The sequence below is a fragment of the Rattus norvegicus genome, chromosome 2 (assembly GCF_021556685.1).
Source record: "Rattus norvegicus strain SHRSP/BbbUtx chromosome 2, alternate assembly SHRSP_T2T, whole genome shotgun sequence".
Classification (NCBI taxonomy): Eukaryota; Metazoa; Chordata; class Mammalia; order Rodentia; family Muridae; genus Rattus; species Rattus norvegicus.
The window spans coordinates 185,229,176-185,246,716 of NC_141535.1; the positions used below are offsets into that span (position 1 = coordinate 185,229,176).

General features: G+C 39.5%; 1 protein-coding gene across 3 annotated transcripts in view; it reads left to right on the plus strand.

Annotated features, from left to right (window-relative positions):
• Positions 1 to 17,541, plus strand: part of Golph3l (golgi phosphoprotein 3-like) — a 29,783-nt gene that overhangs the window by 4,608 nt on the left and 7,634 nt on the right. The window contains exons 3-5 of one of the 3 annotated variants that reach the window (XM_087624114.1): positions 13,365 to 13,496; positions 15,154 to 15,364; positions 15,491 to 16,042. In XM_087624114.1, the coding sequence (XP_087480240.1) occupies positions 13,365 to 13,496; positions 15,154 to 15,348 (327 nt within the window). In that variant the 3' untranslated portion in view covers positions 15,349 to 15,364; positions 15,491 to 16,042. Of the gene's footprint in view, positions 1 to 13,364; positions 13,497 to 15,153; positions 15,365 to 15,490; positions 16,043 to 17,541 lie in introns of those variants that run through there. The other 2 variants (NM_001007698.1, XM_087624111.1) reach the window with 2 other exon arrangements.

The window sequence follows — 17,541 nt, forward strand, 5'->3', positions numbered from 1 at the left end:
CTTCATTTTTTTATTTCTAAATGTCCCCTAACTTGCAGAGAATTTAAGCCAAAGTATCATGGTGCAATTCTGGCATTGGGGTTCAGTGTGAGCCTGGGCTACATAGCAAGTTTAAGGACAGCCTGGATTACATGGTGAGACTTTGTTTCAAAGGAAAAAAAGAACAATTTTTTATTATTTTTGAGTTCCATGTAGCTCAGACTTTCTGAAAACTCATTATATAGAGGATGACCTTGATGATCCTCCTATCTTCACGCTCCATTTCTGGGATTAAGGCATATGCTACTGTACCTGGTTTATATAATGCTAGGGATTGAGCCTAGAGCTTCATTCATGTTAGACAAGTGCCTTATCGAAGAAATGACATTCTCCAGACAACTATCTTATTTTTATTGTTTTGGTGGTGGTGGTGGTGGTGGTTGTCAGGGTTTTGTTTAACTGTCCTGGGACTCACTAACTAGGTAGAACAAATCCACAGCAACCCTCCTGCTTCTACCTAGAGAGTTCTATTTATTTTATAGTAGAATTAATCTTGAGATAGTCTTGTGATATTAATAACCATGTATTCTCATGGGTTTTCTAGCAGTAAGGTACACTATCCTTCGTTTATAACAACTTTTTTCTGTTTATGTTTGTAGGTATGTATGTTCTTGTTTGTGCAGAGGGGTGTGTGTGTGTGTGTGTGTGTGTGTGTGTGTGTGTGTGTGTGTACGTACATGTATGTATGGCTCATGAAGGCCAAAGTAGGTTGGGTGCCCTAGAGGTTCTATCGTTCTTTGCTTTATTTCCTTGGGACAGGATCTCTAGTTAACCCTGGCGCTAGGCTGACAGCTAACATGTTCTAATGATTTTCCTGTCTCCACCTTCCAGCACTCTGAGGATACAGCACCCATTGTTATATTTAGCTTGTTATGTAGGTGTTGTGAATTGGGTCTTCATGGCAAGGGTTCTTACATACATACAGACCCTGTACTTAAAGATGTCAGTTCTAGGAGGTCTTCGTGCTTAAAGGCTTTGTATCTATAATTCCAGTACTTGGGAGATAGAGGCAAGAGAAGCAGAAATATAAGATCATCCTTAACTACAGAGGGAATTTGAAGGCCACTCTGGGCTAGAGAACATGGGTCAAAACACAAAAATCTTAGATGCTGGGCATTGTGGTGCATACCCTTTAATCCCAACACTTGGAGGATCTCTGTGAGTTTGAAGCCAGCCTGGTCTAAATGCTAAGTTCCAGGTTGACCAAGGTTACATAGTAAGAGCCTGTCTCCAAAATACATGCTTTTAAAACTTGGGTTAGGCGGCGCGACTGCACCTGAGTTGCCCCTTCACTGCCTCTGTCTGAGCTGTGGGATCTGAAGTTGGGGCGTTTGCACCCGCTGGGTGCAGTGTTTGCATCGCTTTGTCCTGCACGCTCTGCAGCTTCCTTTGCAAAGAACTGAGTGCGCTTCTCTTTGGGGTCAACGAAATATCCATGGGTGCCTGGCCCTCAAAAAAAAAAAAAAAAAAAAAACTTAGGTTAACATCAATACTCAGCAGCAACATGACAGACAGAAGTGACTGGCCTAGCTGGGCATAGTAGTACAACACAGACTATCCTAACTAGAGCAGTGGTTCTCAACCTGTAGGTCACAACCACACCTTTGGTTGGTTGAATGTCCTTTCATAGGAGTTGCTTAAGACCATCAAAAAACTCAAGTGTTTACATTATGATCACCAGAGTAGCAAAATTAACACTTAGAAAGTAGCAACAAAAATACCTTTTTTTTTAGGCTTTTGCTTTTTTTTCCCTCCATCTTTATTAAATTAGGTATTTCTTATTTACATTTCAATTGTTATTACCTTTCCCAGTTTCCAGGCCAACATCCCCCTAACCCCTACTCCTCCCCTTCTATATGGGTGTTCCCCTCCCCCATCCTCCCCCCATTACGCCCTCCCCCCAACAATCACGTTTACTGGGGGTTCAGTCTTGGCAGGACCAAGGGCTTCCCCTTCCACTGGTGCTCTTACTAGGCTATTCATTGCTACCTATGCAGTTGGAGCCCAGGGTCAGTCCATGTATAGTCTTTGGGTAGTGGCTTAGTCCCTGGAAGCCCTGGTTGGTTGGCATTGTTGTTCATATGGGGTCTCAAGCCCCTTCAAGCTCAAAAAAAAAATACTTTTATGGTTGAAGCCATCCCCACATGAGGAACTATATTAAAAAGCTGCAGTATTATGTAGTGAAAACCACTGCTTTAGAGGCTAGCTGAAACAAGAGGATTACAAGCTTAGGGTTATCTTGGTCTCCATGGGAGTTCTGAGATCAACATAAGCTACATGAGAACCTGTCTCAAAAATGTTTTAATAAATTTTAAAAGGTTGAAAATATAATCTCTGTTGTTATAATATTAAACTTATTCTTTCACAAATTTATATGCATATTTATAATGTACTCTAATCATATTTTCCCCTATTATCTTCTCTTATCTTCTTTTTCCTCCCACCAAAACTCTTCTTCCAAGCAAGCTGTCCTCTTCCTTTCATATTTATGTGCTTTTGTGGCTTACTATGTTTAATTAAAGCTGCCTGGCTAACTATGTATGGAACTTATTAACTTGAGTAAGGATAACATACCAGTGGCTACACCACAAGAAACATGACTCCCCTCTCCTGTCTAACTGCTTATAGCTCCTTATGAGATATGGGGTGGGGTCTTATGAGCTCCTCCCTTAAATGTTTCATATGCAGATTCAAATGGATATTATTATTCTAGATGTGTATTTCTCAAATAATGTTTCTTTTTTTTTTTTTTTCTTTTTTTCGGAGCTGAAGACCTAACCCAGGGCCTTGCGCTTGCTAGGCAAGGGCCCTATCACTGAGCTAAATCTCCAACCACTCAAATAATGTTTCTTAACAAAAGCCAGGCACGTATATTATATGATTCCACTTACTATAAAATTGAAAAAAAAAATTTTTTTAAATTGAAAAAAATTGTACTTGAGGTTGTATATTTAGGTAGTAAAAAAGAAAATCAAAGAAAGTATTCATATATAGTTTTTAGACTAGTGGCTGCCTTTGTGAGAGGAAGAAGAATAGACAAACTTAATTATTAGAACTATTAAGATGGGGGCCGGGGAGGTTGCTCAGTGGTTAAGAGTATTAACTGCTCTTCCAGAGGAACTGGGTTCAATTCCCAGCACCCACATGGCAGCTCACAACCATCTGTAGCTTTAGTTCAGGGGATCTCAACCTTGCATATATGCAGAGAAAACTCCAATACCCATAAAATTTTAGAAAACAAATTTAAATTATAAAAAATTAAATATAGTTATTTCTTGTGGAAATCAGGAATCTATTTATTGTAAGAATTTTGATATAAATATTATCATAAATAATGAGTGCTTTAATTGAGTTGCTGGCATATTTAAAACCTCAGGTTCATGAGCATTTTTTATGTATTAAGATACCTAGAGGGGAAAAAAAAGAAAAAAAAAAGATACCTAGAGGGGTTGGGGATTTAAAGCTCAGTGGTAGCACAAGGCCCTGGGTTCGGTCCCCAGCTCCAAAAAAAAGAAAAAAAAAATACCTAGAAGAGAAGTGAAGCTATTAATACTTTTAACTTGGTGATAATTTTTAAAATATTTTTACAATTATTTGTTAGTGTCAATTGTGTATGTATGTGTATACATGTAAGTATATGAGCATGCTGCAGTGTACATATGGAGGTCAGAGAGTAGCTTATAGAAGTTGATTTGCTTCACTTATTCTCTGATGGTTTTTTTTCTATTTTACATTTATTTACTGAGGGGGGGGGGGATGAGAATGAGTGTGTTGTCTCCTTTCCACTATGTGGGTACCAGGGGTGAAATCTTAAGTCGTCATGCTTCGAGTCAACTATCTTAACCTGCTGAACCATCTCACCACACTTACCTGGTAACAGTTTTTTAAACTTACCTTTGCAGAGTCAGGCGTGGTAGCTTGCACCTGTAATCTCAGCACTTGGAAGGTTAATGCAGGGAGATTATCCTAAATTCTTAGCCAGACTGGACTGGCTACATAGCAAGATCCTATCTAACTTGACCAAAAATGTGAGCTAGGAATGCAGCTTAGTTGACAGAGTGCTTGCTTGGTGTTCCGGAAGCCCTGCAATCCCAGCACTCAAGAAGTGGTAGTAGGGTGGATCAGAAGTTTAGGGTTTTCTTGGTCTCCATGGGAGGTCTGAGATCAACATAAGCTCCATGAGAACCTGTCTCAAAATGTTTTAATAAATTTTAAAAGATTGAAAATCTAATTTACAGTGAACAGTATGTAAAGTAAGTAAGTAAAATAAATGAATAAATGAATAAAAAAGGATTTCGGTCACTATTTGGTTTTTCCCTTTAGTTTCCTGATTGTGCAGAATTAACACTAACAGTAGTTATTGCCCATTGTGAATAGTGCAAGTATATTAAAAGGTTTCATTTGCCTTTATTTTTATTTTTATTTATTTATTTATTTATTTATTTATTTATTTATTTTTTTTTTGGAGCTGGGGACCAAACCCAGGGCCTTCCACTTGCTAGGCAAGTGCTCTACCACTGAGCTAAATCCCCAACCCCCATTTGGCTTTATTTTGTGTGCATACTTTACACAGGCTATTAAAAAAGAACTTTGTCTTGTTCAGTATTATATCCAGCTTTAAAACTCAAAGAAGTGAGCTAGAGATCAAAGTCCTATTTGGACAGTAGAAGAATAAAGCTTATGGTGCTTCCTTAGAGCCTTTCCTGGTTCCTCCCAATTCTAAAATGCACACTGTTTTAAAATATATGATACCAAATATATGATATGATAAGATAAAGCCACTTACCAACTTAAAATTGGGTCTTTGGCTCTAACTGAGCCTATAAACTTACTGTGAACCTTTGTCTCCCTCATAGTTTGATTACTTTGAGGGTTTTTAAAACACTTTGGTACCTTTCATTTCTAGATCTTCAAGGCAGGGAACATTCTTTTTATGAGGGAGTTTATTGATGGAGTTCACATTACTCTGAGGTTAACAGATGAGCTTGCAAAAAACAAACAAACAAAAAAACAACAACAAAAACCCCACAGAAACACAAATTTTTAGAGATTTCTTTTCATGTGTCTGTGTGGCATTTCTTTTTTCTTTCTTTTCTTTTTTTTTTTTTAAGATTTATTTATTTTATGTATGTGAGCACACTGTAGCTGTCTTCAGACACACCAGAAGAGGGCAACGGATCCCCATTACAGTTAGTTGTGAGCCACCATGTGGTTGCTGGGAATTGAACTCAAGACCTCTGGAAAGGCAGTCAATGCTCTCTTAATTACTGAGCCATCTCTCCAGCCCTTCTTTTTTTTAAATTCAGCTTTATCATAAACATTTTCTAAGATTTGGGGTGGGAGTTAAAAGTACTTTCATTTTTAGTTTATATATATGAGTGTTTTGCTTGCATATTACATCTGTGAACCAAGTCTGTGCAGTGCCTGTGGAGATCAAAAAAGGGTATTGGATCCCCCGGGACTAGAGTTACAGACTGTGTGAGCCACTCTCCATCCTTAGTTAGTTCTGGGTTTTTCATATGATCTCACTGTCTTCTTGGAAACCACCTTGTAGCTCAGGGTAGCTTCTTGTGTTTTGGGGTAGTTTTTTTTTTTTTTTAAAGATTTATTTATTTATATGTGTAAACTACTACTGTCCTCAGACACACCAGAAGAGGGCATCAGATCCCATTACAGATGGTTGTGAGCCACTATGTGGTTGCTGGGATTTGAACTCAGGACCTCTGGAAGAGCAGTTAGTGCTCTTAACCACTGAGCCATCTCTCCAGCCCTTTTTTTTTTTTTTTTTTTTTTGGTTCTGGGGACCGAACCCAGGGCCTTGCGCTTCCTAGGCAAGCGCTCTACCACTGAGCTAAATCCCCAACCCCGGGGTAGTTGTTTTTAAGACAAGGTCTCTTGTAGCTTAGGCTGATCTTGATCTCTGTAGCTATGGGTGACTTTGAACTCCTGATCCTCCTGCCTCCTGTTCTCCTCTGCTGGAGTTACAAATGAACACTGTCACCATTCCCAGCTGGACACCTGGTTTTTAAAGATGCTTTAAATTTTCATTTGTTTTGTTTCCTTCCTTGTTTCCATTTGCCACCCTCAGCTGCCAATTCTAAGATCCTTAACATTCATGATTGTTTTAAGGTGTGTCTTCCAGGATGTTTGACTAAGGAGGGCACTGTGAATACTTCACTAGTTGGAAATTCAGTGTTGACTCTTTGTAATGAGCTCCTATTGTCCAGGCTTTTTAAAGGAGTAAGATTATCATAAATATGTGTAATCTTTAACTAAAATGTTTCTCTTAGGAGTTTATTTAGAAATATATTGACAAATAATTATTACCTTTCTTTTCATCTTTTTTTTTTTTAACAGACATGTTTTCATTTATACCAGGCTGGTCTGAAAGTCATGATGTCAATGACATTCTGCCTCTCCTTCCCCAGTGCTAGAATTACAGCCAAGTAAACCCAATTTTGTTTGTTTTTTGTTTCTTTTGTTTTACGCAGTGCTGGAACTCAGGCTTCTTGCACACTTGACAAGTACCCTACCAATTAAGCTACCTATCTAGCACTCCTTTTCTCTTTTTAGGCATATAAATATATGTTAAGTTAGAAATCTTCCCATTAAATTGTTTATAATAGTCACCTAAAGGCAATTACTCTTGCGGGGTGGGGTTGAGACTGGATTCTTTATGTAACCCAGGCTTATCTGATTAGCCTGGAATTCACAAGTAGACCAGGCTGGCTTCAAACTTCATAATCTGCCTCTACTTTCTGAGTGCTGAGATTAAGGTCGTGGACTACCATGCCTGGTTTAGGTTTTTACTTTTTAAATTACACATTTTCATATGGGTTTTTTCTTTTTAAAAAATTACCTATTTTAGAGTGTAGAAATTACCAATTTTTATAATCAGTACAAAATAAAATTATCATCCAAAGATGACCTGTTACATGCCTATAATGTCAACACTCAGGAGGCAGAGGTAGCAGGATAGCTGTCCCTTGTAACCTGGTCTTAACAATAAATTCCAGGCTAGCCTGGGCTACAACGTAAGACCATGTGTCAACCCTTTACCCAAAACAGGGTTTTTTTTTTTTGTTTTTTTTTGTTTTTTTTTTTTCTTTTTTTTTCGGAGCTGGGGACCGAACCCAGGGCCTTGCGCTTCCTAGGTAAGTGCTCTACCACTGAGCTAAATCCCCAGCCCCAACAGGGTTTTTTAAAAAAACATTTTCATCCTGCTTGATTTCCTGCAACAGTCCCCAACCAGCACTGAGGTAGTGTGCAGTTCTTCTCTTTCTCACAAGGCCTAAAATGTTTTCTTTTCTTCATTCACTTGGTCTTAGCCAAAAGGCTGAGAAGTGATTCTTCATATGTGTAACTTCTGGTAATGTATTTTAGTGATTCAGTAGTGAACTTTGTGTGTAGTAGATAGTTCTTCCTGCTTGGACATCCCAAAACATTGACCCTTTAGAGTCTTTAAGTATGAATAGTTTGAGATTTCACCACCTGTATGAATGCGCTCGCTCTCTCTCTCTGTGTCTCTGTCTCACACACACATACACATACATACACACACATATATATATATATATATATATATATATATATATATATATATATATATATAATCACACCTTGGAATGTAAGGAACAGTATTTTCCCCCTGGCTACTTTACATCTGATTATGATACAATGTGCTCTCTTCTAAGATTTTATCCTTGAAAATGGTGTGATGCACTCTATATTGTCATCAGCGGTCTTCATAGATGGGACATTTGCCTACCCCTTTTCTCTTCTTCATCTTTTCTAAAGTGATGTTATAGTTCCACAGGTGCTTTTAATTTTAAGGTAAGTATGTTTTTACACTTTTTTCTACTGCATATTAATAAAAGGTTTAATGACTCATTTGGAGAGTTTTGCATGTTTCAAGATGCTCTGGTGGGAAAGAGTAATATTTAAAGAGTTCCTAGGAGCCTGGAATATAACTTAGTTGATAGAGCCCCTGCTTAGTGTTCATCACCAAGATACAGTGGTGTACACCTATAACCCAACATTCCAGAGGTAGAAGTAGTAGTAGGTTCCATTCAGAGTCATCCTCAACCATATAGTGAGTTCAAGGCTAACCTGTTGACTACAGGAGACCCTGTCTACATTCTGGTTGCTACTATGTCCTTATTTACAGTGCTCCTCTTCTATAATTCTGTTGGTAATCTGAATTGTCCTTGAAACAGAAGTTACAAGTGGCAAGGAAGAAATGAAAAAGGAAAACTTCCCTCCTGTTATTTCCAGCCATAATGTTTGCACACCTGTTAAAATTACATATGCTATGCCTGAATAAACTGTCTATTCTGAAGTTATAGTTTAACCATCTAATTGAGCAGCTAAATTGTATAAAATCAAATATTAAGCTAAAAAACACCCTTCCTTCCTTCCTTAAAAGAAGAATTAAGTGTGTGTCCCTGGAGTGGCCATTGCTTGGTCGGTAAAGGAAAGTAACCCCTGCCTTGGGTCAAAGATCAGGTCTTCATAAAATACAGAGATGTGTCATGAATGTTTATGACCCAAGCTGAGGTGTGCCAAGCTAACATTTGCTTTTTCCTACTTTTCAATTTTTGAAACAGCATCTCATGTAACCCAGACTAGCCTTCAATTCCTGATCTTCCCATCTCTTAAGTGCATGTGCCCAGCCTAACATTTCTTGAATGCATAAATTTATGATTGAAAGTTTATGCCTTATGTTTCATCCCTACTACTGCAGAAAAATAATTATAGAGTAGATACTATATGTATATTATAAAGAATATTATTCTCGGGGTTGGGGATTTAGCTCAGTGGTAGAGCGCTTGCCTAGGAAGCGCAAGGCCCTGGGTTCGGTCCCCAGCTCCGAAAAAAAGAATCAAAAAAAAAAAAAAAGAAAAGAATATTATTCTCCTTTCTTTGAATCAGGACTGGCTTTGTACTCACAGAGATCCACTTAAGTTCTAGGATTAAAGGCATACATTACCATATCTGTGAAAATAATCTATTGTTAAGATATAATGAAAACAAACAATTTAGTTGTGATATAACAGGATAGGAAAGGGATATGTATTTATCAGCACACTCAGGTAAGGAACATATAACCCAGAAAGTGGAGTAGAGAGGGAAACAATGTTATAAAATGTTACACAGAAATGTGATTCCTACACTAAGTCCTTATGTACAAAAAGAAGTTGGAAAAGGAACAGTATTGATTCTGTGTATACAGAGGCATTTAAAGCACTTAACAAGGAGTGGGGGCTGGGAATTTAGCTTACTTTCTAGAGTGTTTATGGATCATGCATGAACCTCTTGGATTCAATTCCCCCCACACGGACACCAAACACAGTGACGTGCTTGTAATCCCAGCACTCTTGGGCAGAGACTGAGGGTCAGAAGTTCAAGATTATCCTCAGTTACATGCTGAATTTCAGGACAACATAGCTTATTAGAGTACTTAATAAAAAGTAGGGTTAGGAGCCAGGTGTTGGTGCCCCACTCTGTTAATCCCAGCACTCAGGAGGCAGAGGCAGGCAGATCTCTATGAATTTAAGACCAGCATACATATTGCATAATGAATACATGCAATCCTAGCACTTGTGAGGTGAAGGCAGGAGAATTGCCTTGAATTCAAGACTAACCTGAGCTACAAATTGAGTTCAAAGCTAGCCTTGTCTATATAGCACTACCCTTTCAGAGAAAAAAGTCAATAAATATAAAGTTGTTAAAAATATGTAATAAAAGGGGTTGGGGATTTAGCTCAGTGGTAGAGCGCTTGCCTAGGAAGCACAAGGCCCTGGGTTCGGTCCCCAGCTCCGAAAAAAAGAACCAAAAAAAAAAAAATATGTAATAAAAATACGGGGTTAGAGAGATGGTTCAACAGATAAAAGCACTGGCTACTCTTCTAGAGGATCAGTTCCGTTTGGAGCGTCCACATGGTAATTCACAACCATCCAATTCCAGGGTTCCAACACCCTCTCCTGGCCTCTAGCACATGGTCCCCAGACGTACATACATGTAGGCAAAACACTCACACACATAAAAGAACACTTAATATAGTTGGTGATAGCCAAAATATAACGATGCAGAAGAGAGAGACTTGAGAGCAGCTGGTCCCTTTTTGTAGTTCAGTTGGTAAAAACAAAGCCTTGACTGGACCCTCAGGACTGCATAAACTGCATAAACCTAGTATGGTGGCACATGACTTGGATGTGGAAACAGAAAGAAACTTTTTTTTTTTTTTTGAGACAGAGTTTCTTCATCATGCCCAGTATAAGAAGAAACTTTTGTTCTTTTTTTTTTTTTTTTCGGAGCTGGGGACCGAACCCAGGGCCTTGCGCTTCCTAGGCAAGCGCTCTACCACTGAGCTAAATCCCCAGCCCCAAGAAGAAACTTTTAAGCTACATAGTTTGAGGTCAGCCTAGACTACATTAGACTCTTATCTCAAAACTAACTAAATAGGAGCTGGAGAAATGACTCACTTGCTTTTGCAGAGGACTCAAGTTCGGTTCTCAGTAACCCCATGGTGGCTCACAGTCATCCATAACTCCAGTTCTAGGAAGTCTGACACTTCTGGCCTCTCTAGGTACCAGGCACCCAGGTGGTACACACATATACAAACAAGCAAAGCACTAATACATGTGAGTACACCATTTTTGTTTGGTTTTGTTTTTAAAAGACAAGGTTTCCCTTGGTGTCCTGCAACTCTATAGACCAGGCTGGCCTCAAACTCAGAGATCCACCTGCCTCTGCCTCCCGAAAGTGGGATTAAAGGAATCCACAACTTTTTACATAAACAAGTCTTTAAAAAAAAAGAAAAAAAAAAGTAGGGTCTCGAGAAATGGCTCAATGGTTAAGAGCACTGACTGCTCTTCCAGAGGTCCTGAGTTCAATTCTCAGCAACCACATGGTGGCTCACAACCATCTGTAATGAGATCTGATGCCCTCTTCTGGTGTGTCTGAAGACAGCTGTAGTGTACTTAGCTGTAAATCAAATAAATCTTTATTTTTTTTAAAAAGTAGAGTCTAAAGAAGATACTAAAAGCAGCTTCTTGGCTTGAATGCTGTAATAAGCCATTTAGACCCAATCCTGAAAGTTGAGTGGAGCATTGAAAGCTACTTAACATGGGGACAGTGTTTCAGGTAGCCCATGGTATCCTCAAACTTGCTAAATACCTGAGGGATGACCTTGAATGCTGATCATCATATGCCACCCAGAGCAGTTTTAAAAATTTTTAAATGAGGACCAAGGTAACTTAACAGGTAAAGGCCTGAGTTTGACTCCCCCGAGCCCTCTAGGTTCCCACGTGGAGGAGAGAGTTGATTCTGAGAGTTGTCCTCTTCACAGGCCTTATTGCAAGTGCATATGTGCCATGTCAACATACACACATACTTTTTTTTTTACATTTACTTCGGGGTAAGAGGTACAATAGTCAGAGGACAACTTTTAGGAGTTGAGTTTCCTTCCATCACATGGGTTATGGAGCTGGAATTCAAGTCATCTGGTCTCTTGCCAGGCCATTGAGCAGTTACAATTATTAGGTCCTCCTCTGTTAACCATAACTCCTCACTTAATAACTCCTTCATGATTATTTGCCTTTTGTTTGGAAATTCAGAGCCTGACACTACCCAGTTTGGATCTCAGGATTTTTCTTAAAAACTCTGAGTTAAATAAGCCCAGCACCAGGAGTTGGAAAAGATTGAGTTCAAAGCTAGCCTCTGTTATATAAAACTCTTTTCAATAAACAGCAGCAGCAACTGAGCTTGATCTCCATGACTGTTTATGAGAGCTCTATTATTTATAGTTAATAATGGCATTTTGAAGAATTGATAGAATTTGGGTGATTTTTCTTCACCTAGAAAACCCTCTCTGCAACTTTGACTTATCTTTCCAACCCCCCAGCTCAGGCCTTGTAGAGGTCTCTTCATACTGTAGCACCTATGTGACTTAGAATTTAAAGAACTATCATCAAAACTAAACATTTATCAGCTACGTAAGCCTATTTTCTATTCTTTCAGTTCAGCTTTTATTTCAGTTTCCGCTAGATTCTTAGCTCCTTTAAGTAGTGGCTGTCTTCCGTCTTTTATCTCCTGAATCTCCTAGAGAAGATGAACTAACATGTAAGTACTTTCTGCAGTCCATGCTGCATGCTCAACCCTAGTTCATTTTATTAAGCCCTCACAACAAATTATAAACATAGATACCAGTGTCCCCTTTTTGCAAATAAAGACATTGGACTTCAGAAGTTAAGTAACATACCCAGGGCCTTTAATCAGTAGGATTGTCCAGTGTCTGCATCAGAATCATTTGCTTATCTAGAGATGCACACAGCCCTGAGTTCAGCATAGTGTACACACACACACAAAGGGACAGGAAAGTTTGCAAATAATACACACCTAGATACCTAGGAAGAGCCACAAATTGAAACAAATTGAAATAGCTTGTGCTTTTTTTTCTACCTGACATGTGCAGTGCTCTGCAATTTAGAGCATCTTGCAATTCTTACCAAACCAAGTCTCCTGTCAGGCAGATGGCTCTGTGTATAAAGGCACTTAGTGCCAAGCCATGTGATCCCCAAGACTCACATGGTGGAAGGAGAGAACCAGCTCCCAAAAGTTGTCCTCTGACCTTTGCATGTCCCCTACCTCAAACCCTTAAATAGATAAATTAAAAAAAAAAATTGTTTCAAACCAGAAATGTTCTCACTTGAAATAAAAAAAAAAAAAAAATCTGACATGCCAATTGTCAACTAATATCAAGTTATGGAAATTCACTAGATAACTCAAAAATCAGATAGAAAATAGTATTTTCGGGCTGGAGAGATGGCTCAGCCGTTAAAGGCTAGGCTCACAACCAAAAATATAAGAAAATAGTATTTTGGGTGTTTAGATTAAGGCTGTGAAATGGTTCAGCAGGGAAAGGCACTTGCTAACAAGCCTAATGACCTGAGTTCAGTCACATGGCGGAAGGCAAGAACTAACTCCCAAATTGTCCTCTGACCTCCCTAGGCATTCCATGACACTAATTTAAAATCAATAACAACAACCAAAAAATTAGATTGCAGTAACTAATGAAATAGTCTATTTTATGAGGGATGGGCCCAATAGTAGAGCACTTCCCAGTACGTTCAAGTCCCTATATTCATCCCCAAGCACTGCTCAAACAACAATGCTACACACCCTCATCTTACTCTGTCCCTTGCTTTGAGTTCATGTAGTGTGTTGTGAAATAATCACAAAAATATCGCGGCTTTTTCTTCAGGTGCTGGCCAGAAGTCAGTATTCCTTTCAGAGCATTCTTTGTTTTCTTCACCCTCTCCTAGGGCTACACATCTTTCTGGAATGATTGTATATCATCTGGGCTTCGAGGAGGCATCCTGATAGAGCTGGCCATGCGGGGTCGAATCTATCTAGAACCTCCCACCATGCGTAAGAAGCGACTCCTAGACAGAAAGGTACAATGTCCTCTGACTTATGTGAAAGTCAAATACCAACAGTACATTTTGAAAAAATAAGAACATTTGAGGGCTGAAGAGAAGGTTCAGCAGTTTATAGCATTTGTTGTTCTTGCAGAGGATCTAGATTTGGTTCCCAGTACTCACATGGTGGCTAACAACTGTAACTCCAGTCCCAGGGATTTGAATCTCTTCTGGCCTTCTCAGACATTGCACACCTGTGATGCAGAGTAAAACACTCACATACATAAAGGAAAACTAGAATAGTAGACAAGGCAAACACCGGCTCAACTGTCCCATCCTCTACTTGGTTTAATTCTCTTACAGAGTCATAGAAGTTCAAGAGTAGCCTGGTCTACAGAGCAAGTTCCAGGACTACACAGAAAAACCCTATCTTGGGGGAAAAAGTGATCGAAGCTTGGTTTTGTCTTTTTTTTTTTTAAACACAGAAAGGTCAATCACATTTGAAATGCAGTTGATTTTCTTTCCCCTTGTATGTATGAAATAAAATATTGTGTAGGTAGAAGAAATCATGAGCCAAGCCTGTCTTAGTCATCCCAAGGTATTCTCTGATGACCATTCAGATGTGTTACATTTACTAAATATCCCTGCAATGGAGGAACTGTCTCTTAGATACATATTGGCTTAGTCATTTTTTTTCCATTCAAATGCCTGTCATTCCAAGAACTCTGCTGAAACATATTGTTAGTTAGAACCATCTTTGGATTCTTATTTATTTTCTTTTAAAGTATATATAATATTTGGCACTTTTCTCCCCCCTCTGGTTTTTTGAAACAGGCTTTCTCAACGAAGCCCTGGCTGTCCTGGAACTCTGTAGACCAGGCTGGCCTCAAACTCAGAGATCCACCTGCCTCTGCCTCCCAAGTGCCGGGATTAAAGCCATCAGTGCCTGATCATTTGGCACTCGTGGAAGGCTCTCAGTATGGAACTGTCCTGGAATTCACTATGCAGACCAAGCTAGCCCCATCTCTCAAAGATCTGCTTGCCTCTGCCTCCCAAGTCTGGGACTAACGGCGTGTGTCACTGCCCTGTGCATTCGGCACCGACTTACCACTTCCCTACTTGACATTCATGGCCTTTTTCACATTATGTTTTCTTCTCTGTATCCTGTTAACTTTACTTCTCCCTCCCTAATATCTCAGTATCAGTTTTGTGTCCTGTTCTGTGATTTTTCTAGTCTTTTGGAAATGACATTCATCTTTTCAGCTTTGTTACTTCCAGGAAATTCATTTCCAAATGTGTAGACATTTTATTTTAGCTTCCAGGAACATATTAACTATTGGCTACACATTTCAACTTGGCTATCTTGCATCAGTCAAAAGCCAGGCTTGAATGTTGCCCTAAATTAACTTCCCTTTCTGACCTTCCTGTCTTTATTAGTGGTTTCACAAGGTGGTTTTCCAAACTCAGAAAGATACTATAGAATCTTTTGTCCATTTTATTCACAGCATTTGCTACTAGGTCCAACTTCAAATGTTAATTTTGTCTTTCTACTATGAAGTCATACTACACTTAGGTCTTCCATGAAATGGGCAGTATATTCTGCTTCCTCACACCTCCTAACCAGCATTGTGGGTATTGTACATGGAAGGACCTTCAACTGACTGAAGCAGTGTACTCTGTTTCTTTCTTTAAGGTCCTGCTAAAGTCAGACAGCCCAACAGGTGATGTTTTGCTGGATGAAACGCTCAAACACATTAAAGCAACTGAGCCAACAGAAACTGTGCAGACGTGGATCGAGCTACTCACTGGTGAGATGACTGAAAATAGCTCACAAGCTGCATATTTGGTTATCTTTGGCCTGCTTATAAAGTTAGAGGGAAGAGGATAGAAACACAGCATGCTAGGTAATTTAGTATGATTAGCCAGCACCTAAGGCTTCTGAACACTTCGACTTAATTGTCTGCAAGACTTATTATTCTGCTCTGCAAGGTTTGTTTTGTTTTGTTTTGTTTTGTTTTGTTTTCTGACAGGATCTCATAGCCCAGGCTGGCCTTGGACTTGCTGTGCAGCCAAGGATGACCCAGCAATCCTGACCCTTATCTCTCCACACTTCAAGTACTGTGACAATCATGTGCCACCATATTCAGCCCATGAGATCTCTCTCTCTCTCTCTCTCTCTCTCTTTTTTAATGAGTGCTTTTTTATTTTTTTTTTAAGATTTATTTATTTATGTATTTCATGTATGTGAATACACACCAGAAGAGGGCATCAGATCCCATTACAGATGGTTGTGAGCCACCATGTGGTTGCTGGGATTTGAACTCAGGACCTCTGGAAGAGCAGTTAGTGCTCTTAACCGCTGAGCCATCTCTCCAGCCCCAAATAAACCTTTTCTCGTTTTTGTTTTTTGTTTTTTTTGGTGTTTTTGAGACAGTGTCTCCAAATGTAGTCCAGATTGGCCCTGAACTATCAGTAATTCTGCTTCAGCCTCAGAAGTGCTAGGATCACCACCACTCTTGGCTAATAAAGATTTTAAAAAAAAGTTTAATAAGTTTTAATAAAAGTTTATTTTAAAAAACAAAGGGCTGGTGAAATATTCTGGCAGGCAGAAACCTTACCATAAAGTCTAATGAGTTGATACTGGGAGATCACATAAAAGTACGAGGGGAGAACCAACTCTACAAAGTTGTCTTCTGATCTTTGCACGTGCACTCCTACAGTCAGTACACACATATACAATGCAAAATAAAGAAACAAAGTTTCTTGGGAAAGTCTGGAGATGAAATGTAGATGGTCAAGTGCTTTTTGCTGGCAAGAAGTCCTGGGTGAGATCCTTAGCACCACACCAACTAGGGTGATGATGGTTCATGCCTATAACCCTTGCACTTGGGAGGTGAAGGCAACAGGTTTAGAACTTGGGATCATCCATGGCTATATAGCAAGTCTGAGGCCAATCTGGGACACAGGAGATGCTGCTCCAAAAAACGAAACAAAAGAAAACAAATAAGTAAGTAAGTAGTCCTCTTGACTGGATATGGTAGTATATTCCTTTAATCCCAGTACTTGGGAGGCAGAAGTAGGCAGATCTCTGGGTTTGGGACCCACAAATTCCTAGCCAGCCACTGCTACACGGTGAGTGTACACTGCTATACTGTCTCAAACGAACACCAAAATAAAGTCCTACTGAAGAACACTGTTAACGTGGATGTGGTGCTGTCGATCTGCAATTTCAGTACTAGGGAGACAGAGGTAGGATTGGGAGTTCTAGGTCACCTCAGTTTACACAGTGAAATGTCTCAAAAAGCCCAACAAAATAAAACTGTTAAAAAGTTCTCATCAAGGCTGGAGAGATGGCTCAGCGGTTAAGAGCACTGACTGCTCTTCCAGAGGTCCTGAGTTCAAATCTCCGCAACCATATGGTGGCTCACAACCATCTGAAATGGGCTTCCGATGCTGTCTTCTCATGTGTCTGAAGACAGTGTACCCACACACCTGAAATAGATAAATCTTAAACAAAAAAAAAGGGGGGGGGTTGGGGATTTAGCTCAGTGGTAGAGCGCTTGCCTAGCAAGCGGAAGGCCCTGGGTTTGGTCCCCAGCTCCAAAAAAAAAGAAAAAGAAAAAGAAAAAAGAATAAGTACAGCTCTTATAAAGGATGCAGGTCCAGCTCCTGAAACCATGTCTGGTTTGGTTTTTTTTTTTTTTCCGGAGCTAGGGACCGAACCCAGGGCCTTGCGCTTCCTAGGCAAGCGCTCTACCACTGAGCTAAATCCCCAACCCCGAAACCATGTCTGTTAGTTTGCAACCCCTGTAACTTACATTCCAAAAAATCTTGACACCCTCTCTGGCCCATTTCAGAGTACACACACACACTCACACTCACACACACACACACTCACACATACTTTACTTTAAAAGAAAATTTAAAAATTAAACCAGATATAGTAGCAAAGGCCTATAATCCCACCATGTGAGAGGCTAAGGCAAATGACTGCCACAGGTTCAAGGTCAGCCTGCTGTTCAGTAAAGCTATCTCAGATCATGCTAGTATTTACTGAGGTGACAACCAGGATATTGATATA